The 25,560-nt window shown below is 46.7% G+C and overlaps 1 protein-coding gene across 5 annotated transcripts; it reads left to right on the forward strand.

Moving 5' to 3' along the window:
* The first annotated feature begins 1,325 nt into the window (after nt 1-1,325).
* On the forward strand, nt 1,326-23,795 carry SIRT5 (sirtuin 5). Of its 5 annotated transcripts, none has more exons than XM_006057786.4 (9): nt 1,326-1,483; nt 7,372-7,521; nt 9,172-9,305; nt 10,574-10,799; nt 12,494-12,581; nt 13,365-13,418; nt 14,731-14,854; nt 15,379-15,494; nt 23,486-23,795. In XM_006057786.4, the coding sequence occupies exons 2-9, from the start codon at nt 7,407-7,409 to the stop codon at nt 23,559-23,561; spliced, it is 933 nt and encodes a 310-aa protein (XP_006057848.3). In that variant the 5' UTR covers nt 1,326-1,483; nt 7,372-7,406; the 3' UTR covers nt 23,562-23,795. The 5 variants fall into 5 exon arrangements, with proteins under 5 accessions (XP_006057848.3, XP_025121672.3, XP_006057849.3 ...); XM_006057787.4 differs by having other exon boundaries at nt 1,328-1,483; nt 7,389-7,521; XM_025265882.3 differs by having other exon boundaries at nt 1,329-1,564.
* The last annotated feature ends 1,765 nt before the right edge of the window (nt 23,796-25,560 follow it).

Raw genomic sequence — 25,560 nt, forward strand, 5'->3', positions numbered from 1 at the left:
CTTTTCCCTGCAACATTACTACTGAGGGAACGAAAAATGAATATTCTGGAAAGAGGGCCTTTGGTTTGGAAGGACAAGACCATCAAGAAATTAAGCCTGAGTTGCTCTAAGGATGGAAAGGATAGTGGTTGATGTTTCAAGAAGAGAAAGCAGCCTGATATTGGCAGAAGAGTCAGCTTTTCTAAGCTTGGAAGAAGGTATGTGGTTTTTAAGGGATATGTAGTGGGTAGCTGTGGATGGTGACCCCTGGGCCTTGATAGAATGTGATGTCCCAGAAGGGATCCAACCTGTGGGTGGTGCCATGGAAGGTTGCAGTGACAGGCACAGGGCTTCCCCAACAGTGTGCCCTCCCTCCCCACAGTGTCTGAATGAAGACAAGGATTGACACCTGATGACTAACATCAAAACCACAAAAAGCAGGTTAACACGTCAATGAGAGGCAGTACAGAGTGTGGCGCAGACCCTTGTGGCTGGAGCCAAAGCATTTAGGCTCAAACCCCAGCTGCGCTATTCAACAGCCTATCTTGACTAGTTACTTGACCGCCTTGTGCCTCAGTTTCCCTATTTATAAAGTGGGAATAACTGTATATCTTTTATTGGGTGGGGAAGATTTTAACTGGTTAAGACTTAGAGGTGTCTGGTACAAAGTGCCATATACATGTTACAGAAAAAGTAGCAGCCAGACATAAGACCCTTCTCCAATTTTCTTGGACCCCATAGGGCCCCCGGAGACTGATATAACCTGCCGGAGCAAGAGGAGTCCCAAAGCGGGCAGGACTTCCAGTCAAACTGAGGGGGGTGGTTGAGGTCAGAGTTGGAAAAACAAATGCTAACATCACATTCTATGCACCCAAGTTCTCAGACCACCTCCCTTTAGGATTCTGGCCAGTCCAGAAACAATTCTATTCTCGGAAAATTAGTTCTGGCGGTAAGACAGAATCAAAGACAAAGAAAGACGACTGCTTTTAAGGGCGATTAGACCCGGGGAGCAACGGAGATCACAGAGTACTCGAGGCCTGGAAACTGGTCCCTTCCGACGCAGGGAAAGGATCTCAGCATCAGCGCTCGTCATTGGTGGGCAGGCCTGGGAACCCCTGCTAACCTTCATTGGAAATAGCGTTTCGGGGAAAGCCGCCCCAATATTTCATATGCTCTGTGGCCAAGTAGTGCGGTCCAGCTGCAGTCTCAAAGAAGAAAGCAGCTCATACGTCTTTCACGACACGTCTGGGAAGCTCACAAAGACTAAGCAACAGCCCGTCCCTTCCCCCGCCGCCCCGCCCCCCTCCAAGAAAGAAATGCAAAGAAACAATCTTGTGCAAAGAGCAGGCCCAGGGAAGGGCCTCCAGGGCTCGGGAGCCAGATCAGGTGTGGGCCTCCGGTAGGGGCCGCTGCAGCCCCGAGCAGGTGGTTCGAGCCGCTCCGCCCCCAGGCTCGTTGTCCAGCCCCCGCGCCGGGGATCCGCCGCGGTCCCCGCCTCCTACAGGTGCGTGGGCGCCGGGGCCGGGCCTTGCTCTCCGCCGCCTCCATGGACTCCGAGGGTCGCGGTCGAGCACAGCGGGGCCGGGTGGGCGCCGTGGAGGGGGGCTCCCGGGGCGGGCGAGGGGTGGTGGGTGCGGCCCACCGCGGCGCGCATGCGCGGATCAATTGCTTCGGCCGGTTCCGGGGTCCGTCAGGGTTGGGGGAGGCGAAGGGGTCAAGGGGAAGGGGAGAAGGGGAAAGGGGAGGTGGGATGGGGAACGGGGAGGGCGAGGGGGGAGGGGGAGGGCGAGGAAGGGAAGGGGTGCGGACCCCTTTTCTTCGGGTGGATCCAGCTGGCAGCCCCCCACCCCGCCGGCAGACACGCGTGCGGAGGCCGGAGGTCGGGGGTCTTCCCGGCACAGCGCGGGGGTCTTAGCTGCGGCCGGAGAGGCGAGGGAGGGGACCAGAAACGAGGTTGGAAAGTCAGGCGCCCGGGGCGGGTGGGCCTGGTAGGCCGCCGTGAAGGAGGGGGTGGCCCGGGGCACTCGGGGCAGGGTGTCCCCGTTGAGTAGAGGCCGGGTGGCACATGGGGCGGCCTGGACCGGGTGATGGGCGTGGGAGGCGCGGCCGGGTTGGGACACAGTTGCTGGGGTTTATCGGGTTGTGTGGGTGTGAGACGTGAGCCGAAGGGAGAAGTGGGGGCCAAGGAGGATGGCGACCTAAGGCTTTTGGGGAACGTTCAAGAGTTGAAGCTCGACTGTGAGCTGGGAGCCTTGTGTTGGACATCCGAGGCGGGATGCAGTGGTGAAGCCCCGGGAGGGTGGGCGATCCAGCGAGGTAGGAGGAAAACCGGGAGCAGCGAGTGGTTCCCCGAGAGGTGATCAAGGGGTCAGAGGCTGGACCTGATCCAGGTGGACCGCTGGGTTTAGCAAGGTGGAGCGGGATGGTGACCTAGATAAGAGCGAGCGGTGGACTGGCGAGAGGAAGTGAGTCTCCAAGTGTTGATAGCTGGACCTGATACTTTGCATTTCTTTGGCTCATAGGTGTTCAAAAAGTATTTATTGAACACCCGTGGGAGTTTTTGTAGTTCTCTCGCGATGTACTTTAAATTAATGTTTTGTAAATGCTTTTTCTCTCGAATTCCTCATATAACCTTACATTTATTGTATTACTGTATTTTTAAGAATTGGTGGGGTGCCCCCTTTCTCAACAGGGAACATAGAGACATTTTTCTGATTTTCTAATTGGGTAGGTGAGTTTCAGGTTTCCGAAAAAAGCCTGGTTAAGTGAGGATTGCCATTCACCGAGACTAATATCAGTGTTTGGAAACCTATTCTGCACTCAGAAAGCTCCCAATGACTGCGATGAATGAGTTTATTGTCTTCCCTGAGGCCTTACTTGCCACCTGAAAGTCAAATTGGGACAGGATAATTGGAGGCTTTACCCAGGGCAGTTTTCACCCTGAGGGCTTTTGGACCAGATAAACTGATGTCTTCCTCCTCTGACTGGCACAGTGGGGGCCTTCTTACCCTCCGGGTATTTGCTTTGGCGTTTGAATTGGGTTGTGAGTTTGTGGCAGCTAGAACTGCCCACTCTGATCCCCCAGAAAAGCACATAAATATTGACACAGGATTCTTCTGATGAATACTTTGCAGCAGCATCTTGAAAATGTTTCTCAGGTGGCACAGTGGTAAAGAATCTGCCTGCCAATGCGGGAGACGCTGGCTGTATCCCTGGGTCGGGAAGATCGCTTGGAGAAGGAAATGGCAGCCCATTCCAGTACTTGGCTGGAGAATTCCATGGACAGAGGAGTCTGGCTGGCTATACACGGGGTTGCAAAGAGTCAGACACAACTGAGCAACTAAACAGCAGCAACAAAGCATATTGAAAATAGACTTCTGTTCTGAGCATTTGCAAACCCTGGAGATAAATTTCAGGTGGCACTGTTCTGAAACAGTGTTTATTTTTTAAAAAAATTTTTTTAAGTTTTTTTTTTTTAAACCTCTCCTTTGTTTTCACATTTACTGAGAGACTTGGAGAATATCTTGTAAATGAATGGAAAATTTAGCAAAACAATTCTCACATTCATTAAAAAAACTCGTGATTTTTTTGTCTTGTAAATGTTTTTTATTTAATATTACAATTTAGAATTTTATCTAATTTCCAGTTGGCAATCAGCAGCAGTTTGAAATACTCCAGCGTTTTAGTACCTTTTTAAGTTTTAACTATAGAACTAAAACTTATACTTTTAGTTAAACTAAATTTGTAGTTTTTAACTACAAGACTGGATAGTATTTCCCTGGATGAAATACATCCAGTGATGAGCTATATCTGTTATGGATGAATCACAGTTTGTTTATCCATTCATAAATTGATAGGCCTTTGTTTTGCTTCTAGCTTTTGACTTGCTACTATCTGATAGGTCTTTTGAACGTAAATAATTTCACAAGACATCAACATCAAACAAGGCTACACTGTAATCATGATAAATCAGGACAGAAATAAGACTTCATAATTAGGTCTGAAACCAGATATAAATACGAACTTTCTCTAAACCACAAAAATGACAAAACACCCTCCTATCCTGGCTAATAGGAGGGCCTGTTGCCTCTTGACCAATCCCAGCTCAAGCTTTACTTCACTCCCTCCTCTTTAGATCATGTTCATTGAAATATCCAATAAAAGGAAACTTTTCCCAGACAACATCCTGCATAGATCAGAGCCTCCTTCCATGACTCTCCCTAGCCTGACCCAAAACAAGCCCAAATCCTTTTCTGAGTCCTAACTTCATCAAGATGGGCTTCCCTGGTGACTCCCTGGTAAAGAATCTGCCTGCAATGCAGGAGATTCGGGTTCAATCCCTACGTTGGAAAGATCCCCTGGAGGAGGAAATGGCAACCCACTCTAGTATTCTTGCCAGGAAGTCCCATGGAGAGAGGGGGGCCTGGCGGGCTACAGTCCATGGGGTTGCAAGAGACACACTACTTATCAACTAAGCCACCACCACCAACGTCACCAATAAGTCACCAATATGCCTGCAGCTCCTCACCGTGAGCTCCTCCCTCCTCGCACTTGCTCAGCTGCAGGTGTGTTCCTAGACTTTCACCGGAGACCACTGACAATGCACATAGCACAGAAACACATCTACTGAAAATCCTTGCTTCCGCTCTCGTCTCCATACATCCTGATTCTCATCCTCATTCTTGTTACTAATGTCTTGGGAATTCTTCCTTTTTTTTTTAAACACATGCAAATAAGTACTCTTTGCACTCTAGAATGTCATAGAGGCAGAATCATACATGCATTCTTTTTTTACAGCAACCATGCTGTGCATTGTGAATGTGTCCTTGTTTATTGAACTCATCCCCTGCAGATGGTCACGTAGGTTGTTCTAGTCTCTTCCTATTAATCACAGTAGTCTAAAGAACAACCCTGTAGATATGTCATGTTGGATGTGTGCAAGTCTCACTGTTGTAAAAATGTCCAGACAGGATTGCTAGGTCAAAGGGAAAGTGCATTTGTACTTTTGATAAGTTGTCCCCCAAAGGGATTGTAAAATATTGGGAAATGTGTTATTTTTCTATTTTTCCTATACCTGCTACTGCTAAGTCACTTCAGTCGTGTCCGACTCTGTGCGACCTCATAGACGGCAGCCCACCAGGCTCCTCCATCCATGGGATTTTCCAGGCAAGAGTACTGGAGTGGGGTGCCATTGCCTTCTCCCTTTCCTATACTTACAGACCTTTAATCCTGAATTCTTCCAACAATTTGGGTTCTTCCACTAGGTAAAAGTCAGATATGTCAGTTACCCTTTTGATGTCATGGATCTGAATATTGCCTTTCTCTGTGTCTTTATCTTTCTCCATTATCCCTGTCTAACTCCTCAGGGATAGATAAAGATTTAGTCAGTGTGCTTTAAGACTCACAGATTTCTTTGACATGATCTCATCTTAATCCCATTTGTTGTTATGGTACATACCTTTCTGGCCTCATTCAGTTCTCAGTTAGAATTTATATTCTCATAGAAACTGTATTTTGACTCAAAGTCAAGCCAATGGCTCTCCTATCTTTTTAAAAGTATCAGAACCTGTTTTTCAAATGAATTCTCCCATCTAATTCCTTCCTAAACCTCTAAGGCTGTGGTTCTCAAACTTGAGTGTTCATCAAAATCACCTGGAGACAGATGGGGGCCCTGCCTGAAGAGTTCCTGTTTCAGTGGGTCTGGAGTGGAGCCTATGACTTTACATTTCTGATGAGATCTTGGGATGATGCTGGTCTGGGAACCATACTTTGTAAACCACTGTTCCAGGCACCTCAGAGCACTTGAGAGTCAGTCAGTCAGTCAGTCAGTCAGTTCAGTCGCTCAGTCATGTCCGACTCTTTGCGACCCCATAAATTGCAGCACGCCAAGCCTCCCTGTCCATCACCAACTCCCAGAGTTCACCCAAACTCACGTCCATCGAGTCAGTGATGCCATCCAGCCATCTCATCCTCTGTCGTCCCCTTCTCCTCCTGCCCCCAATCCGTCCCAGCATCAGAGTCTTTTCCAATGAGTCAACTCTTCGCATGAGGTGGCCAAAGGATTGGAGTTTCAGCTTTAGCATCAGTCCTTCCAAAGAACACCCAGGACTGATCTCCTTTACAATGGACTGGTTGGATCTCCTTGCAGTCCAAGGGACTCTCAAGAGTCTTCTCCAACACCACAGTTCAAAAGCATCAATTCTTCGGCGCTCACCTTTCTTCACAGTCCAACTCTCACATCCATACATGACCACTGGAAAAACCATAGCCTTGACTAGATGGACCTTTGTTCGCAAAGTAATATCTCTGCTTTTGAATATGCTATCTAGGTTGGTCATAATTTTCCTTCCAAGGAGTAAGTGTCTTTTAATTTCATGGCTGCAATCACCATCTGCAGTGATTTTGGAGCCCCAAAATATAAACTCTGACACTGTTTCCACTGTTTCCCCATCTATTTCCCATGAAGCGATGGGACCAGATGCCATGATCTCGTTTCTGAATGTTGAGCTTTAAGCCAACTTTTTCACTCTCCTCTTTCACTTTCATCAAGAGGCTTTTTAGCTCCTCTTCACTTTCTGCCATAAGGGTGGTGTCATCTGCATATCTGAGGTTATTGATATTTCTCCCAGAAATCTTGATTCCAGCTTGTGGTTCTTCCAGCCCAGTGTTTCTCATGATGTACTCTGCATAGAAGTTAAATAAGCAGGGTGACAATATACAGCCTTGACGTGCTCCTTTTCCTATTTGGAACCAGTCTGTTGTTCCATGTCCAGTTCTAACTGTTGCTTCCTGACCTGCATATAGGTTTCTCAAGAGGCAGGTCAGGTGGTTTGGTATTCCCATCTCTTTCAGAATTTTCCACAGTTTATTGTGATCCACAGAGTCAAAGGCTTTGGCATAGTCAATAAAGCAGAAATAGATGTTTTTCTGGAACTCTCTTCCTTTTTCCATGATCCAAAACACTTAAGAGTACACTTTGTAAATAGCCGGTTTAGATGGTGTTTGTGTGAACACCATGAAGATTGCTACTGAAGATTTTTGTTAAGGCTATTCTTTTATATATATGTGTATGTTTTTACACATGCTAAGTCGCTTCAGTTGTGGCTGACTCTTTGTGACCCACTGGACTGCAGCCCACCAGGCTCCTCTGTCCATGGGGATTCTCCAGGCAAGAATACTAGAGTGGGTTGCTGTGCCCTCCTCTAGGGATCTTCCGGACCCAGGGATCAAACCCACACCTCTTTATAGCTCCTGAATTGGCCGGCCTGTTCTTTACCACTAGTGCCACCTGGGAAGCCCATGTGTGTGTGTGTGTGTGTGTGTGTGTGTGTGTATTTGTAGAAATATGAGTGTTTTCTGATTGTTTCTGTTTGTTTTGTGATTTTTCTAAAGTCCATCTCAATTGTTAGTGCAACACAGAAAACCTGATGCCACCTCTCTGGATCATCCGGAACCGATTGTTTTCCCAGCTGTATTGTGGACTGAAGTCTCCAATCTCCACACAAACCAAGATTTGCCTAACAATGGCTCGTCCAAGTTCAAGTAGGTCTTTCATACACGGTGACATGACCTCCCTCTGCAGCCCACTCTCTTCCTTTTCTCCATCACTGGTTTCATGTCTGAGGGGCTCTTGATTCGTCCAGGAGTTAGTTAGCCTTGGTCGCCACTGTCTCCCGGGGAGACCAGAGAGCCCGCTCCATCAACCGAGTAACCTGCTTCTGGTCTTGTTCAAACCTTCAGTGCCTTAGCACGGATTGGCTGCACCCGGAAGATGGCCTGTGCCTGGCAGACCCTGACTGGGTGGTCTGGGCCAGCCAGAGGCAATGCTGGTCCACACTGGCTTCTCCTGGCGCAGGGAGTGGAGGGGGACTCCCACAGCCTGTGAACCACTCAGGCCTGGCTGGTTGGGACACAACCTTTCCTTATCCCGCGCACAAGGGCTGCAGAGCTGCAGTGCCCAGGACAGCGGGAGCCACAGGCTGTGCCAGGACCCAGTCTCCGCTGCCAGGAGAGACAATGGCAGTTCCCAATCTGGCTCTTCATCCTTATCCTGGGATGATGATATTTGGCTCAGGCCACCTTGTGATGCCCAAGTGCTTGGCACAGAGCCTGGACACAGGGAGCCCTCATGGAAGGCTAGCTGCCGCCCCTGTGGGTCTGAGCTTGGGCAGGAGGATGCCTGGAGATGGAGGGCCAGCCCTTGTGTCCTGGGGCGCAAGCTTCAGGCTGTGACCACGACTCCCTGCTGCCGTGTCATTCTGTGCATTCAGTCTCCTTCTGTTACCCCAGGTCTCCGGGGCCGTCTTGTTAAAAAGACCAAGTCTCCCTTGAGCTGTAAAGCAGAGTGTGTCCAGAGTGGGACGGAGCATTTGTTCATGGGGAGGGGCTCTCATCCTCACCCTGGTAGTGATGCTGAGGGAAGCTGGAATTAGCAGGATCCTCCAAGGGAAGTGAATTTGGGGAGGAAGGGACAGCTTTTGGGGTCCAGTGGGCCTGAGGTCAGCCCTCACACCACACAAGCTTGCTTTTACTTTTAAGAAGGAAGATACATTCCCACTCATTGTGTGTGTATGTGTGTGTGTGTGTGTGTGTGTGTGTGTGTGCGCGTGCGCGCGCGCTCAGTGAGTTTCAACTCTGCGACCCCATGGACTGTAGCCCGCCAGGCTCCTCTGTCCATGGGATTTCCCAGCCAAGAAGACTGGAGCAGGCTGCCATTTCCTTCTCCAGGGGATCTTCCCAACCCAGGGATTGAACCCACGCCTCTTGCGTCTCCTGCATGGCAGGCAGGTTCTCTACCTCTGCACCACCTGGGAAGCCTTTTTTAATCCTCACAGCAGCACCACTCTCTCAGGAAAGCACGCTTGTGCACGTGAAACAGCTAAGGAGACCCAGACAGCAGAGGGTCAGCGGTTCACATAGGATCCCACTCGTGGGAGATGGTGGGGGGTGGGGAGTGGGCAGCGTGGGGCTCAGAGCTCAGGCTGTTCACCCCATACCCCCGCCCCTTTCTGCAGACACCGTACTCTCACACATTAGGTGCACAGGGCCATCTTCATTGCATGGGAAGATTTTTATTTGGTTATCTTAAAAGTATAATTTCACGCAAGGTCAAGTTTCAAAATATAGGCATTTGAACTGGGACGTAAATGTCCAAATGAAACACTGGATTGACCAAGATTTTCCTCTGTTTAGATATGGCTGACTTCCGGAAGTGTTTTGCAAAAGCCAAGCACATAGTCGTCATTTCCGGGGCTGGCATCAGTGCTGAGAGTGGGGTTCCAACGTTCAGAGGAGCAGGAGGTTACTGGAGAAAATGGAAAGCCCAGGTTGGTAATGTTTCCAGAACTCTGAAAGGCTCTTCCTGAATGAAGCCTTTAACAGTTTGACTCAGAATCTCTATCAGAGGGGAACGTTTTGAAATTTACTGTGACCCTTTTATCCTGTTCTTTTTGGCATAGACACAAAGTCCATAGGGTTAAAACCTCAGCAAAGCCACCTCTTTTCTTTCTTTCTCGGCGTGTATTGATTATCCTTATTCAGATAACAATTGGATTTCCTCTAGTAACCAAAGTGGAACCGGGACACTTTGGTTAGCATAATTCATTACTTCTCTATTCATGTTGAAATTAAGAATTACACATTTTTTAAGAGTTCCTGTGGACTTTCCAAATGAAAACCAGTCTTGAGTTGTTAAAGGCTTAGGCCTTGATGCTCAAAACTTTGTACAAAAGTCATTAGAATATAAGTTCTCTGGGGGCATGGGGTTTTTAAAATTCAATTTTTATTGAGATATACATGCAATAAAAATCACCAATTTTAAGCGATTTCAGTGAGTTTTGACAGATGTATATATAGTGGTACAACCGCCACCGCAGTCAAGGTGTATAACATTTCTTTTTTTTTTTTTTACTTTATTTTGTCAAGTATTTATTTTTATTTATTTATCTTGGCTGCACTGTGCACAGGCGGGATCTTTGTTCCCTCATCAGGGATCAAACCCATGTCCCTTGCATTGGCAGGTGGATTCTTATCCACTGTACCATCAGGGAAGTTTGGAGGAATCGTACTTTTAAAAATGTATATTTTATATATCCTATTACTATAATGTATACACTATTTTTTTAATGTGTAGTTGTATGTGCGTGCCTATAATTGTAGTTATAAAAACCGAGTTTTCCCACTATGGCCATTATAGCTCAGTTGAGTGTTTTGCATTTTACTTTTCTTCCTGGATAAATGAGATCGCTGTCATGTCACGTGGAGCTCCAGGAAAACGTGGCTTCCAGCCTAAGTTACCTTCCCATGTGTTGCTCTATGTTCGTAGCTCACCTGAGTGGAAGATGGGACAGGTTACGATTTTGCTGGGGAAATTAAACCTAATTTCTCCAGGGCCCCTCAGGAGCCCTGGGCCCCGCCCATGTGAACCTACATGGGTGTGTTCCCTTGACACCCCCCCGGAACTGTGTGCCTGCCTGCCCACAGCCAAGGGCGCCCGGGAGTGTCCTCCCACCCAAGTCCAGTGCCCGCATGGCCCGGCTTCCGGAGCATCAGCCCTTCTTTCCCCCCTGACCCCCGCTTCCTGCCTGCCCCCCAGGACCTGGCCACCCCGCAGGCCTTCGCCCGGAACCCGTCCCAGGTGTGGGAGTTCTACCACTACCGGCGGGAGGTGGTGCAGAGCAAGGAGCCCAACGCCGGGCACCTGGCCATCGCTGAGTGCCAGGCCCGGCTGCACAGGCAGGGCCGACAGGTGGTGGTCATCACCCAGAACATCGACGAGCTGCACCGCAAGGCTGGCACCAAGAACCTTCTGGAAATCCATGGTGAGAGGCCCTCAGTCTTCCATGGGAAGGGGAAACCAGACTTGAAAACACACGTTCTGCTGGGGCCCAGCTGGGTCCACCGAGTCAGAGCAGCATGGTGCCAGGACCCTGGGGTCTGGTGTGCAGACCACCTGGCCATGCAGGTCTGCATCCCTGCGTGCTTTCCCCTCCCTGGGGGTCCTGTTGAGGGGGCCCTGTGCTCCCAGATGGCCCCCACTGGGCGCTGGGAAGCGGGAGGTTTGGGCCATTGAACGGCTGGGGCTCTAGCAGGATTCAGGCTGCGAAGGCCTGGCATCCCTGGGAGATCCATTTACTGTCCCTGCCCCACCCCGCACCATGGGCACTGTCTGCTCTGGCTGTGTTCCTCCTCCACCCTGGAGCCTTAAGGGGGCTGCCAGCTTAGTGACCTTCCCTCTTGGGAGCCCACCAGGTCTGTGACACCGAGGAGCTTGTCTGGGGTCCCTCTGGTTTCCCTTCTCTGCTTTCACTGACACCTGCCTCTTCCCTCTTCTCACTGAAAATCAAATAAATTTGTTCACACAAGAGCATAAATGGGTATGCCAGAATTTCTTCCCAAGGGCATTTGATAGTCTGTGATGCTGTGTTGAGCCGCTTAGTTGTGTCCAACTCTTTGCTACCGTTTGGACTGTAGCCCGCCAGGCTCCTCTGGCTGTGGGCTCTCCCAGGCAAGAATACTGGAATGGGTTGCCATTTCCCTCTCTAGGGGATCATCCTGACCCAGGGACTGAAGCTGCATCTCCTGCACTGCAGGTAAATTCTTTACTGCTGAGCCATCCATAGAAGCCATTTAATACTCTACAAAAAATCAGTCCAAAGAAATGCATTTCAAATCGCAGAATTTCCAGAAGCAGTGACCCAGTGGGGCTCCACGCTCCCTTCCTCCAGTTTAACCATCTCCTCAGAAAATAAATCTCTGGATGGCCTGACCATCATTATCCTTTTAGACCAAACACTCCTGCTGGAGGACAGGATGCCACAATTAGACCAGTCTGGAACTTGTGCCCCAGCTTGTATTTGGGGAACGTGACTGACAGCTCCATCAGCTTGGCGTGGGACGGAGGAGGGGGTGGTTTCTCAAAGAAGGAGCCCTGGAGAGAATGGACCAGCATGTGTCCCCGGCTGTGTGACCTGCTCAACACTGGGCACACGGTGACCATGCGGTGAACTGAGGTCACCTTTTATGGGTGAAGCTCAGTAAGTCTTTGCTAGTTTTAATGATTATTTTCTTCATTTATTAGTTGATTATTTATTGAGCTGCTTTTGTAGAAAAGATTCAAGCTTTACTAAGTCAAAATTAAGATTTTGTAAAACATATCCCAAGCTACTGAGCCTCTATCAGGCATGTTCTCAGTAAATCCTGCCCGTAGGTTTAGGTTGGCTTCTTCTGCCCTGGTGCACATTTGAATTCCACCTGAACACTGGGGTGATCAGAGAGCTCCTTGGTCATGCAGTAACTTATTTCCTGCCCCTGCTCCAGATTACGAAGTCCAGGAGGGCATGTGTTCTGGCTTTTTCCATCTCACTACATGCCTTGATGTTTCCCATGAAAGCTGGGATGGGTGCATTTGTTAAAGTGATGTGTAGAAACTAAATCATTTTGTACTCTTTTAGACGTGGAGTCAGTTGTTCCCGATTATACTGAATTTCGGTCTTGTTCAACTTGTGTTTTTCAGGTAGCTTATTTAAAACTCGATGTACCTCTTGTGGAGTTGTGGCTGAGAACTATAAGAGTCCAATTTGTCCAGCCTTATCAGGAAAAGGGTAATTATACTGCACTCTGGAATAGGTGTGTTGTTTTGTCTCTTCAGTTGACTATAAACATGAAGAAATTGAACATTTATCTATGACTCCCATGGATATTTATGAGACATAAAGCTAGAGACAGTACAGCTGTATTGTAAGGGAAATATTTTGCTCACAGGTTAAAATAAGTGAAAATAACAGGCTCTAACTCTATACATTATGATCCCAACTTTGTATTTAAACACACATCCACCCTCACCATGTTGATGTATCTGTATGTAGATAAACGTCCAGAAGAAAATCAACAACATATTAACAGGGACAGTAGTAGTATGGCAATTTTGATTTCTTTTTTATATCTTTCTGAACTTTCCAACATGTCTATGATGAACATTTACTATTGTAAATTTACAATTGGGGGAAAAATTAAGAGTAGACTCAAAATATTGAGAAAAATTCTACCTAGCCATTGGTATAAGTTATACAAGTAACTTATTAATCTAATATCATTGCAGGTGATTGAAATTGCAGTGACATATATGATGCAAATCATGAAACTCTCCTTAGCACAACAGTATTACACCCCCCTCTCCCATACATCTTCCTTCTCTTGAGGTACAACCACTGATAATCAATTGTTTGTGTCTACCCTCCTCATCCTCTTATAAGCCAGTGTGTATTCATCAGGAGTTTTGTGCCATACATGGCCAGGCAAAGAGACAATCTTACTGGGTTATTTTATTTCTATGTTCTTTGATGACACCAGTGACATTCTTCCTTTTCTCATATTATTTACTTCAGGGCTCCAGACCCCCAAACTCAAGATGCCGGAATCCCAGTGGAGAAACTGCCCCGGTGAGTAAAAAGACTTTGATCTGTGTTTGGTGCTCCAGTTTGGAAAAAAAAAAAAGAAAGAAAATTAGTACGAGTCAAAATCTAAGTTCACTTGGTGAGATGCCTCTGAAAACATGCCAATGCAGAAACCAGCCCTGACCCATGAGGTCAAGGGTGAAAGGACAAAGGGTGAACCAAACCAGGCTTAAGAGAAGTAGCCTGTCCCTTTCTCCTCTGTGTTGTGGTGGGATCATTTGAGGTCTGGAACGTTTCAGAAGCTGCTGTGTTGTAGACATTCCCCCGGCGTGTGTGGAGCATAGTGGCTGGCATCCCGACCTAACTGGTCAGGAAGCCTCAGCTACTGTCCTCCTCCCCTTCTCCTCCTCGTCAGTGTTACTAATCCAGGGCTATGGAGGCCGTAGGAGGTCTCACAGAGGTAAAGTTATGGGACCGAGCAAAATTTGTGCAGATTAGCAATAGCAAAAAACCCTGGAAAGATTTTTATGTCAGTTTTTCAAAACTTGACCTTAAAAAGGCCTTTCCCAAAGTGTTTCATAAGGCAGTAGATCCACGTGATGTTGATAGGCACTACTCGGAGAAAAAAGATGCCACATGCCCAGATAAATATGGAACCACTAGAGTGAACCAAGTTTGAAGCGTCTTGCTTTGCTGCAGAGCTACTCAGAGCACTGAATGTGTGAAAGTACATTATTACTCCCTAAGGAGCAATTATGCTAACATTTCCCTGGTTTACTTAACCTTTTGAATTTTTCTTAATAAGGATTTTCATTACTAAAATCAGAGTTTTGACCTAAAAGAGTAAGTTTTCATGACTAAATTCTAAAGTTTTGATCTAAAATAAACTTGATTAGGCAATTAATATGATGAAAATGGAGTTTGAGGGAGATTATTTTAGAACGTAAATAAATAGGTTAACTAGAGATGACCTAGGGTAGTAGCTAGTGAAAGATGAGAGATTTTGGGAAATTGACACAGGAGAACTTGGCTACCGACAAGGCAAGAGAGAGGTGAATTTGAGAGAAGATGAGGGAGGTCATTGATGACATTAGCAAGTGGTTTGTGTGTTGAAGGCAAGTCTGAGTCCAGTAGTCCTCCTGGGTCCAGCTAACCGTGAGCACGGCTGTGCCTAAGTGGAAGGAAGTAACTGGGAAAGAGAAAGCTATCTCTCTCAAGGTTGGCTGAGACACATTCACCAACAAATCACCCCAGTGCATCCAGACACAATAGAGACTTTATGATTTCCCCCGATCCACCTAGGCAGGCCTTCCCAAGAGTAGGTCTTGGGAGTGAGTTAAGGATGACACTCTTACAGGTGTGAAGAGGCAGGATGTGGGGGCCTGCTTCGACCTCACGTGGTGTGGTTTGGAGAAAACCTGGACCCTGCCATCCTGGAGGAGGTGGACAAAGAGCTGGCCCTCTGTGACCTGTGTCTAGTGGTAAGTCACGGCCTTCCCTGATCTTTTCAAAGAGCAGAAACAACTAAAACTAATTTGGGTGATGATCAGATCATTTCTTTGCCACTCTTGCCACGAGCTCAGCTCTGTTTTTCATACCAGGTAACTGGTGGTAAAGAACCTGCCTGCCAAGGCAGGAGATGTGGGTTTGATCCCTGAGTTGGGAAGATCCCCTGGAGAAGGAAATGGCAACCCACTCCAGTGTTCTTGCTGGGAAATTCCATGGACAGAGGAGACAGGAGGGCTACAGTCCATGGGGTTGCAAAGAATCAGACATGACTTGGTGACTAAACATGAAAAAAATCCTTCCTAAATTCTAGGGATCAGCCAAAGGGGAGCCTCCCCCACCCTTCTTGTCCCCCAGACATTCTCCATTTATCCCGCCCAGCTTACCTTCCCTCACACCAGCAGCCACAAACTGGTCTGAGTTTCTGTAAGGTTTTCTGCAAAGACGCTGCTTCTCCACCGTGTGGTCACTTGTCCGCTTCTGTCTCGTTGCTCGGTAGGTGGGGACTTCCTCCGTGGTCTATCCCGCGGCCATGTTTGCCCCCCAAGTGTCAGCCCGCGGCATGCCGGTGGCCGAATTCAACATGGAAACCACCCCGGCCACCGAAAGATTCAGGTACGGGGTTACCAGGGTGGGAGGTGGACAGTGCTGAGCAGGTTTAGACGTGGTCATCCAAGCAGATTTTTACCTGCTGTCCTGGTTTTGTAACACAGAGTTTGTGTTTTCTTATTTGGTCTGCAGTTGCTTTGATGGAATAAAACAACATGTTAGTTGTAGATTGATGGAAGAAAGCACATTAACTGTAGACTGAGGTAATGTCTTTTTACAGGGAGTTTGCCAAAGGGCTTTTGTTTTTCACATTTTGAAAGTTCTTCTTTGATGCTTTAGACTTTACTTTTATTCATGCGTTGAAGCTAAGTATAGTAATGGCATTTAGATGTCGGTCAGCTGAAGACTCAGCACGCAAGCCAGGGAGACACCCACACACAACTCGTCACCCACCATTCTCCGTGGGGCTCCCTGGGCAAATCCTCTCTGGTCTTATTGCCAAGAATGTTTGTACCTGTGGCCATGTAATGATATTGATCCTGCCCCCGCAAATCTGTGTGGGAAGTATAGATTATTGTAGGATATTCACATGTTGTCTCAGTCTAGGCTCTAGTTTACATCTCCTTTGTTTTGCTTGCTTTTTTTCCACCCCTGCTTTTCTGTCTTCCCTTTTAATGTAGTTTATATATTCTTAATAGTCTAATTTCCTTCCCAGAATAAGGTAGACTATGAACTAATACATCAATATGAATAAGTAAAATGTAAAATGTTACTGAAGCATCTTGTCATTACTTAAGTCAGTGACTTTTACCTCAACTACGTATTTTTAAAAATCTGATGACTGGGAACTTCCCTGGTGGTCCAGAGGTTAAGAGTTGGCCTTCCAGTGCAGCGGGTGTGGGTTCCACCCCTGGTCAGGGAGCTAAGATCACACATGCCTCTTGGCCATAAAACCAGAACATAACAGAAGCAATATTGTAACAAATTCAATGAAGACTTTAAGAATGATCCACATAAAAAAAATCTTAAAAAAATTTTTTTTCTAAAATCTGATGACTGGGTACCTACCACTCAGGAGATTCTGATGTAACTGGTGTGAGGTATAGCCTGGGCCCCCTCTTTTATACGCTTCCTGGGTGATTCTGATATGCATCCATTGTGTACTCTTCACGTGAAAGGATAATGAACTTGGCAGTTTTCCCTGCAAGTTCAGACGAAATTCTTGGAGTGTAAAGATATCACTTCATAAGTTGGGCCTCCCAAAACCACAAACCTGCTTCAGCTGCTACTCGTCTTCAACAAAAATTCTTCAGCTTCCCATCCTGAAAACCTGCAGTGTCTCTGTTCAAATAAACAGGCCTCTTTCTGGTCTGAGACTTTGATCAGATCTGAACAGCACCAACCGCAGGACCCACAACAGATGCTCAGTGACCTTTTCGGAAGCCAAGACCCTCTGTACCACCACGTCTGGGAATTTTCCCAGATGAGTGTAACTGACCAGTGAAGCTAGCGATGCTTTTATCTGGGCGTCATCAAAGCTGACATTTAGAAGAGGCGTGGGTGGTCATCTTCTCATCCTACTTGGGTTTTCAAACAGGGAACCAAACCCAGAGTGACTGAGAAGCTGGTTTAAACATGCGTCTTAACAAAGGCCGAAATTTCTCACATCTCACATGTAACGGATGTTGGCTGAACTCTAGCCTAGGTCAGAGGTCAGCAAATTACTGCCTGTAGGCCAAATTCACCCACTGCTGCTGCTAAGTCGCTTCAGTTGTGTCCAACTCTGTGCGACCCCACAGATGGCAGCCCACCAGGCTCCGCCGTCCCTGCGATTCTCCAGGCAAGAACGCTGGAGTGGGTTGCCATTTCCTTCTCCAATGCATGAAAGTGAAAAGTGAAAGTGAAGTCGCTCAGTCATGTCCGACTCTTTGCAACGTCGTGGACTGTGGCTGACCAGGCTCCTCTGTCCATGGGATTTTCCAGGCAAGAGTACTGGAGTGGGGTGCCTTTGCCTTCTCCGAACTCACCCACTACATTTTTGTAAATAAAGTTTTATTGGCACCCAGCCACAGCCACATGTTCCTATATTGTCTGTGGCTGCTTTTGCACTTAAACAATGGAAGTAATGAGTTGCAGCAGAGACTGTCTGGCCTGCAAAGATGAAATAGTAAGTCTCTGACTCTTTATAGAAAACATTTTGCCAGCCCAAGCTCTAGGTTAGTAGCAAAAATGAAAATTGAAATAATACTGCCTTTTCACCTGATTTCTTTGTTACCTAAATAGGTTGCAGGAAATGATGCCTACATTTTATGTATTTATTTATTTCTGCCTACATTTTCAATTTGGATTTTGCAAGACTCCTTCGACCTTGCACAAGTTGTTTGGATTCTTTGCCCCAATTCTAATTTAGAAACAGAGTCATGGTATTTGCCTCCCATCGAAATGTGTTAATATTTTCAAGGTGTTAATTAGTTCCTGTTTTGTTTTTTGTCATTTCCCCTGTCCCAGATGGTTATCTTGGATGATTTTCTGAGAAACCATTAGACTAGGTATTTGGGGATTTAGGCATCAGGGTTTTGACTGTTTCTCAACCCCAGGGGTCTTTGGCATGCAAGGATCTGTATATTTGTTGAAGCAGAAATGGGATTAGTGTACCCAAGGGACTGGTGTGCAAGGCTTTCCAAAGACAGTGGGCTCCCCACGCCGTGCAACCCCCAGTCGTGCAGCTTTCCATTTCTCTAAACTTTGGAATTTAGTCCAAGTCCACAAGTGTTTATTTAGCACCTACTATGTCCTAGACTTTGTTGTTGTTTAGTGACTCAGATGTGTCCAACTCTTTTGCAACCCCATGGACTGTCGCCCACCAGGCTCAGGCTCCTCTGTTCATGAAATTTTCCAGGCAAGAATACTAGAGTGGGTTGCCATTTCCTTCTCCAAGGGATCTTCCCCACCCAGGGATTGAACCTGTGTCTCCTGCATTGGCAGGAAGATTCTTTACTACTGATACTGTTCTGAGTGCTTGGGATAGGATATATTAGTAAACAAAATAAAAATCCTACCACGTGAAGATGGCCTCCTAGCCGCAAAGGGCAAACAGTGAACGATAAGATAATAAATGCAAATTGTGTGGCCCATGAGAGGTGGGATCGGGCTGTGGGAAAAAGCAGAGGTAGAAGCGGGCAGGGGGAGCAGGCGGGTGCGGGATCCATGGGGTGGTGGGGGGCTTCAGAGAGAAGAGGTCTGACAACACTAGAGGAGGAGGAGCAGTTCACTGAGGAGATCTCTGGGCCAAGAGCCTGCCAGGTGCCAGGACCACCTGGGCAAAGGCCCCAAGGTAGCAGACAGCCCGGGAGGCCCAAGGGACAGCAAGGAGCCAGTGTGTGTGGAGAGGGGCGGGGAGGGGGGCTCCAGGAGGTGGAAGTGGTCAGTAGTGTGTGTGGAGGGCACGTAACCTGTGTGCGGGGGACGTGTCCCCAGAGACAGCGCCCTGCAGGCGGAGTTTAGAACTCTCAGGAACTCTTAGCTAGAAAACAGCTTCATGGATGGTTTCTTGTTTATGTTTGTACTCCTCAGGAGGGTGCAGAGGTTACTTGTAATTTACGGTTGGCCGCATTTGATAGGGAAGGCCAGTGCTCTGCCTAGATCATCAGGTAGCTGGTAGGACCCTGTTAGTCCATGCAGTGGGGCCCCAGTTGTCCCTTAACCAAAAAAGTCACTTAAAGCAAGAAGAGTAAAAAAAGGACACATAAGCATCTCATTTTCATTTAAAGCATAAATGGGCATTCATTTACTTTTTTTTTTTTGATAGAGCCAAAGGCCTTTGAGTAGGAATCTGCATATTGGGGGTCACCTTTGTTGCATAAATCATACTCTTAATCCTCCTGGTGGTGGTGGTTTAGTTGCTCAGTCGTGTCTGACTCCTGCGACCCCATGGACTGTAGCCCACTAGGTTCCTCTGTCCATGGGATTCTCCAGGCAGGAACACTGGAGTGGGTTGCTACGTCCTCCAGGGGATCTTCCTGGCCCAAAGGTCTATCCTGAGTCTCCTGCATTAGCAGGTGGATTCTTTACCACTAAGCCACCAAGGAAGCCCTAGAAATAGAACACCGACATTTAAAAGTAAAGCTGCTGTTGTCCTGGTTTTAATTGTATCCTGTCGAATCTGAATGACGCAGCAACTTGACACCCACCATCATTATTTACAAAACAAATGTGTAAGCGGGTTTTTCACAGTGAGAACCTTCACATTTTTTTCTTTTTCTCTTTGAACTTGTATCCCCATCCATCCTATTTCTACCACAGAAATTTTTACTAATGTATTTTTATGCTTGAAAATATTTTGTTGACTATCCTTTTATACTTCTGCTTCAAAGTATACGAATTATTTATTCTCAGTTTCCTTAAAACTTAGAAATTGTTCCACGGAAAAGCTCCTCTAGATGGAATTATCACTGCAGTAATTTATCGTCTGTAGTTGTCGGTTAATAATTCCATAAAAGTCAAACTATGGGAAGTGCATCTCTTAGTAGATGCATGGAGCATGAGGTTTTTTAATTAGTTCAAGTGTCCACTGGGTTCCCTGGTGGCTCAGACAGTAAAGAATCTGCCTGGTAATGCAGGAGACCTGGGTTCGATTCCCGGGTTGCGAAGATCCCCTGGAGAAAGGAATGGCGGCCCACTCCAGTATCCCTGCCTGGGAAATCTCGTGGACAGAGGAGCCCGGCGACTTACAGTCCACGGGGTCGCAAAGAGCTGGACATGACTGAGTGACTAACAGAGACATACACACATCCATCTGAGTACTGCGCACCATTACAGTCCACGGGGTCGCAAAGAGCTGGACATGACTGAGTGACTAACAGAGACACACACATCCATCTGAGTACTGCGCACCGTTAGAGTTCATGATGCTGCAGTCCTAATAGGCCTGTGGTCACGGGAAACAAACCTGTATCCTATGAAGATCAAATTTCCTGACTCACCGCAGCGCAGGGGACCCCAGAGAGCCCTGCTGCGTGTTCCAAACAGAGGAAAAGATGGAGTTACTGTAGGATGTGGAAGGAGGGTTGAGTTTAGGTGAAATTTCAGTGAAGCCGTTTTTGATCAACTCAGCAGCTAGCAGGACTGTGTGTGTGCATGTGTGTGTGTGTGGAGAGGGGTTAGATCCACTCTGGCTGCAATGTGGTTGCAGGGTCCTGTGACCTTGGAGGTGGACGTGAAACACTGGGCCCGGACACCCCTCGCCTGGAGTTCCGCACCTGGGCTGGAAGTCAGGCTGCTTCTCTGTGGCCAAGTGATTGAGGTCCTGCAGGCATGGGAGTCTTTCATTCTTTCCTGCCGTCATTTCCAACAGTGAAGTGTCTGATAGTGTGTGATTTGAGAGGACAGACTTCTTTAGTGAGCATCAAAGCAGTGGTCGCTCAAAGAAGGGAGCTGCTGTGACCCTGTGCAGCTTGTCCTGGAGTGGGGCGGGGGGAATTGTGTTTTGAGTATCTGTGTCTCTATTTCCGGTCTGAGGGGTGGCAGCCCAGATTTTCCAAGCTAAACACTTACCTTTTCAATGTCAACTGTAATTCTTAGTTTTTTCTTTTTATAGAGAAAAGCAAAAACTAAGTAGTCATGTACAGATGTGAGAGTTGGACCATAAAGAAGGCAGAGCACCAAAGAATTGATGCTTTCAAACTGTGGTGTGGAGAAGACTCTTGAGAGTCCCTTGGACTGCCAGGGGATCAAACTAGTCCATGTTAAAGGAAATCAGTCCTGAATATTCATTGGAAGGACTAATGCTAAAGCTGAAACTCCAGTCCTTCGGCCACCTGATGCAAACAGCTGACTCATTGGAAAAGACCCTGATGCTGGGAAAGATTGAAGGCAGGAGGAGAAGGGGACAACAGAGGACCAGATGGTTGGATGGCATCACTGACTCAATGGACATGAGTTTGAGCAGGCTCTGGGAGATGGTGAAGGACAGGGAAGCCTGGCAGGCTGCAGTCCATGGGGTCGCAGAGTTGGACACGACTTGGCAATGAACAACAACAATACCATACATAAAATACTCAGAAACCTGGGCCACATAAACCCCAGGCATGAAAGAATTTTGTTCTGGCCACTCAGATTTTGGACCACCTTCCATCTTATATGCTGAAATGTCCAGAGTCCTCCTGAATCGACTTTAGTGATCTGTTTGGCAATTCTGTAAGAGCCTCTTTCAGTTTTACTGGAAGCAAGAATGAAGTGGCCCTGTTTGTATATATCACCCAGTCTTTAGAAACCATTTGTTTTCTCAGATCCACAGCAGTGTTCCAAACATCCCTTGGTTTGGCAGCCGGTTAAGTTTTCACATTCTGGGATAAGAGGCACCATGTAAGATTTGGGATGGGTGAGGTCAGGTGCAGCTTGCTTTGGTAAACGGGAGGAGGATGAATGTGGATAGGGGCGCACAAAAGAACAGGTGCAAGTCGAGGGAAGTCCCTGAGTGCTCTCTGCCTAGTTGTGTTTCCTGGTAAGTCCTCAAGGGACTGTGCTGGGAGGAGCTTTCTAGTGGGCAGCCTTCCTCGTGCTGGGGGTGGTGGGGATGGGGTGGGACTGCAGGAGGGGAGGCAGAAGGATCAGAAATGCCAGTTGCTCAGGGCCGTCCATTCATGGCATAGAGGGAACATTCTTGATCTGTGTTGTATCAAGAATAAGTAATATGACCAGATGCTTTTTTTTTTTAATTTTAAATCGTGCTCAGCTGGTTTTCATTTATTAATAACACAGTAGAATTAGTTGGTTTCTTTGTTTCCTCCTGTCATAAGTGTTTTCCCTTGAAGGAAGCAGAAATCATTGGTTTTTCCTCTTTTCTCTCCCTCTTCTTTCTTTGATCTTTCTCTTTTTCCTACTTTTTAACTACAAGTCAGGGCTAGTTGTGAATTTCAGTGATTGGCATGAGCCAGCTGACTCAGTTAAGATCCTTATGGTCTGCATGGTGTATGAGGTTCATTTTCTCTTGTCCTTAGTACCAGTGAAGGTGCTTTTATGTAGTTGTATAAGAGTTTATAAAACTTACAATTATGGGTTTGGCAAAACAGTCACAAAATACAATCATGTCTCTCCTTCCTCCTTAAAATAAAATTCTCATTTATAGGCACCTAAATTCTAAACGCAACATTCAGAAAACTAAGATCATGGCATCCGGTCCCATTGCTTCATGGGAAATAGATGGGGAAACAGTGGAAACAGTGGCAGACTTTATTTTTCTGGGCTCCAAAATCACTGCAGATGGTGACTGCACCCATGAAATTAAAAGACATTTACTCCTTGGAAGGAAAGTTATGACCAACCTAGACAGCATATTAAAAAGCAGAGACATTACATAGCCAACAAAGGTCCGTCTAGTCAAAGCTATGGTTTTTCCAGTAGTCATGTATGGATGTGAGAGTTGGAATATAAAGAAAGCTGAGTGCTGAAGAATTGATGCTTTTGAAGTGTGGTGTTGGAGAAGACTCTTGAGAGTCCCTTGGACTGCAAGGAGATCCAACCAGTCCATCCTAAAGGAAATCAGTCCTGTATATTCATTGGAAGGACTGATGTTGAAGCTGAAACTCCAATACTTTGGCCACCTGTTGCAAAGAACTGATTCACTGGAAAAGACCCTGATGCTGGGAAAGATTGAGGGCAGGAGGAGAAGGGGACGACAGAGGATGAGATGGTTGAATGACATCACTGACTTGATGGACGTGAATTTTAGCAAGCTCTGGGAGATAGTAAAGGACAGGGAAGTCTGGAGTGTTGCAGTCCATTGGGTCGCAAAGGGTCAGACACAACAGAGTGATGGAACTGAACTGAAATTCTAAGCAATTGCTTTCCAAAATTCCCTTGGGAATGAGGGTGCCAACCCATACTGAAGTGTCTGCATTTGGCGTTGTCAGAAACTCGATGAAAGAACTGGGCTCCAAAATGCCTAAGACTCCTGTGAGAATCTGGATTTTATTCTGGCTGTAACTAAGAAAGTTGACTTGCTGAAGCAGAATGCTCATTTTGCTCTTAACTTTGCTGTGTTCGTCCTTCTGTTTCAGGTTTCATTTCCAGGGGCCGTGTGGGACGACTCTTCCCGAAGCCCTCGCTCCTCATGAAACTGAAACTGTTTCATAGCCATCCTGGGGAAGAAGAAATCTCAGCGCATCTAAGTACCAAGCCACCAGCAGGGGAGGCAGTCTTGTGGATGGTGAGCCAAATACTGGAAAGTCTGAAAATATCTTTTGATTGCTGGGCTGGAATCCAAACTGCTGATGGTTGATGGGGACTTGGAAGCAACAGTAGTAACCGTGTTTAGAAGGAGAAGTCACAGGACTTCTGAAGTCAGTTCCTGTTATTTTGTTTGATCCTGAACATAAGTCTGATGCATTTGGTTGGTTACTGGGTAACTTTGTGATTAGATTGTCTAAAACAAAGTGATTCTCCTGATTGTGTTTCTGCTATTTGGGCAAAGACAGAAATAGAGGGGTATAATGTGGGTATTTCTGATTGTTGCGCAAGGTTTGGTGGAAAATAAAATCACTCTCTATGCAGGTAATTTATTGTACAAAAATGTTAGCCCAAGAGTTGTCTTTGTTTAGGACATTTTCTTTTCAGTGTTTATCTGTTTGACTGCTTTACCTCAAGTTTGGGGCGGGGATAGCTTACAATAAGAACTCATGCAAGGATGGAAGAGAAAATGAGCAGCAAGGTAGAAAATCAGGAAGAGAAAAAAGAATGACGCTAATATAGCTGCATCAAACAAAGCTGCCTAAAACAGAGCAGAGCCAAGGGGAAAGGGAGAGACGATGGTGGGCTGCTTCTCAGCATCATATACACGGAAGCACATCTCACTGTTACAAACACACACCCTGCGGGGTCTGCCAAGCTTCCCCAGACACGGAACCTGGAAGGGAGTTTTTCCCATGGGACTTACAAAGTCTATGCTCAGAGTACCTTTTGTGTAAAGTAGGGAGAACACAGCTCCCCCTTCAACTCCCCCCACCTAACGCAGACCCAGGGATGCCCGCTGTCAGCAAGCACCAGAGACCGATGTGGGGAGTGGCTGTCAGTACCCAGTGTGGGTAGGTCGGACAGATCTAACTCCCTTAGACCAGGTGGGCTCCCCAGGGATTATGCAGCTGGGTGACATCACTTCCGGCCCTTACAAAAGTGTATTTATTCTCACACTCTTGGCTTTCGGAGAAGCCACATGGTGACATAAAGGTTTGTGCTGCATTTGCAAGTCACACCTTTTAATAAATGCCAAGGATCCTTTGCATGGGTAGGAGGGGACTCATAATACTTATAATGTAGTTTTGGTATGTAAAATGGGGCTTCTCTGGTGACTCAGATGGTAGAGAAGTGAAGTGAAGTGAAGTTGCTCAGTCGTGTCTCACCCTTTGCAACCCCATGGACTGTAGCCTACCAGGCTCCTCTGTCCATGGGATTTTCCAGGTAAGAGTACTGGCGTGGGTTGCCATCTGCTTGCAATGCAGGAGACACAAGAAACCTGGGTTCAATCCCTATGTTGGGGAGATTCCCTGGAGAAGGGAATGGCAACCCACTCCAGCATTCTTGCCTGGAGAATCCCATGGACAGAGGAGCCTGGTGGGCTACAGTCCATGGGGTCACAAAGAGTTGGACACGACTGAGCAACTAACAGTTAACACTTCTTTGTACATAATATACCATCATTCCCTTCTAATAGGTTTGTTGTTGAGCTTTTCAAAAGAGCATTCTATATACACTGCCCTGGTGTTAGCAGTGGTGGAAGCCAGTACACTGGTGGAGGAAGCCTGACTATATTTTTAATTTGTAATTTCTATCTGACCAAGGCCCAGATATTTCAGAACTATCCTTTGTAAACCTCTTCCTACTAAGCCATTGGTTCCTGTAGCTTTTTTTGGTTCCGTTTCATACTTTTTGTTCATGTTTTGGTCTTCTTGTTTTTAAGCTAGGAGATGCTTCCAAGAGAAAAGGAAAAGCAAATTGAAAATACTGCAAAATTTATGTAGGGATTATTCATTTAATATTTGATCATTTAATCATTGAGGGATTATTCAATTTACTATTTATCAAACATCTAGTCTATGATAGACATTAGAAATACAGTGATTAAGAAGAGGCCTGGACC

Source organism: Bubalus bubalis, chromosome 2 (assembly GCF_019923935.1).
Source record: "Bubalus bubalis isolate 160015118507 breed Murrah chromosome 2, NDDB_SH_1, whole genome shotgun sequence".
Classification (NCBI taxonomy): Eukaryota; Metazoa; Chordata; class Mammalia; order Artiodactyla; family Bovidae; genus Bubalus; species Bubalus bubalis.

Excerpts from the sequence above, each read along its gene's own strand:
- SIRT5 (XM_025265886.3), top strand. The coding sequence starts at position 1,526 with ATGGACTCCGAGGGTCGCGGTCGAGCACAGCGGGGCCGG. Across the intron at positions 1,565-7,388 it reads GTCGAGCACAGCGGGGCCGG|TGCAACACAGAAAACCTGAT; the intron begins GTGGGCGCCGTG and ends CTCAATTGTTAG. Across the intron at positions 7,522-9,171 it reads AATGGCTCGTCCAAGTTCAA|ATATGGCTGACTTCCGGAAG; the intron begins GTAGGTCTTTCA and ends TCCTCTGTTTAG.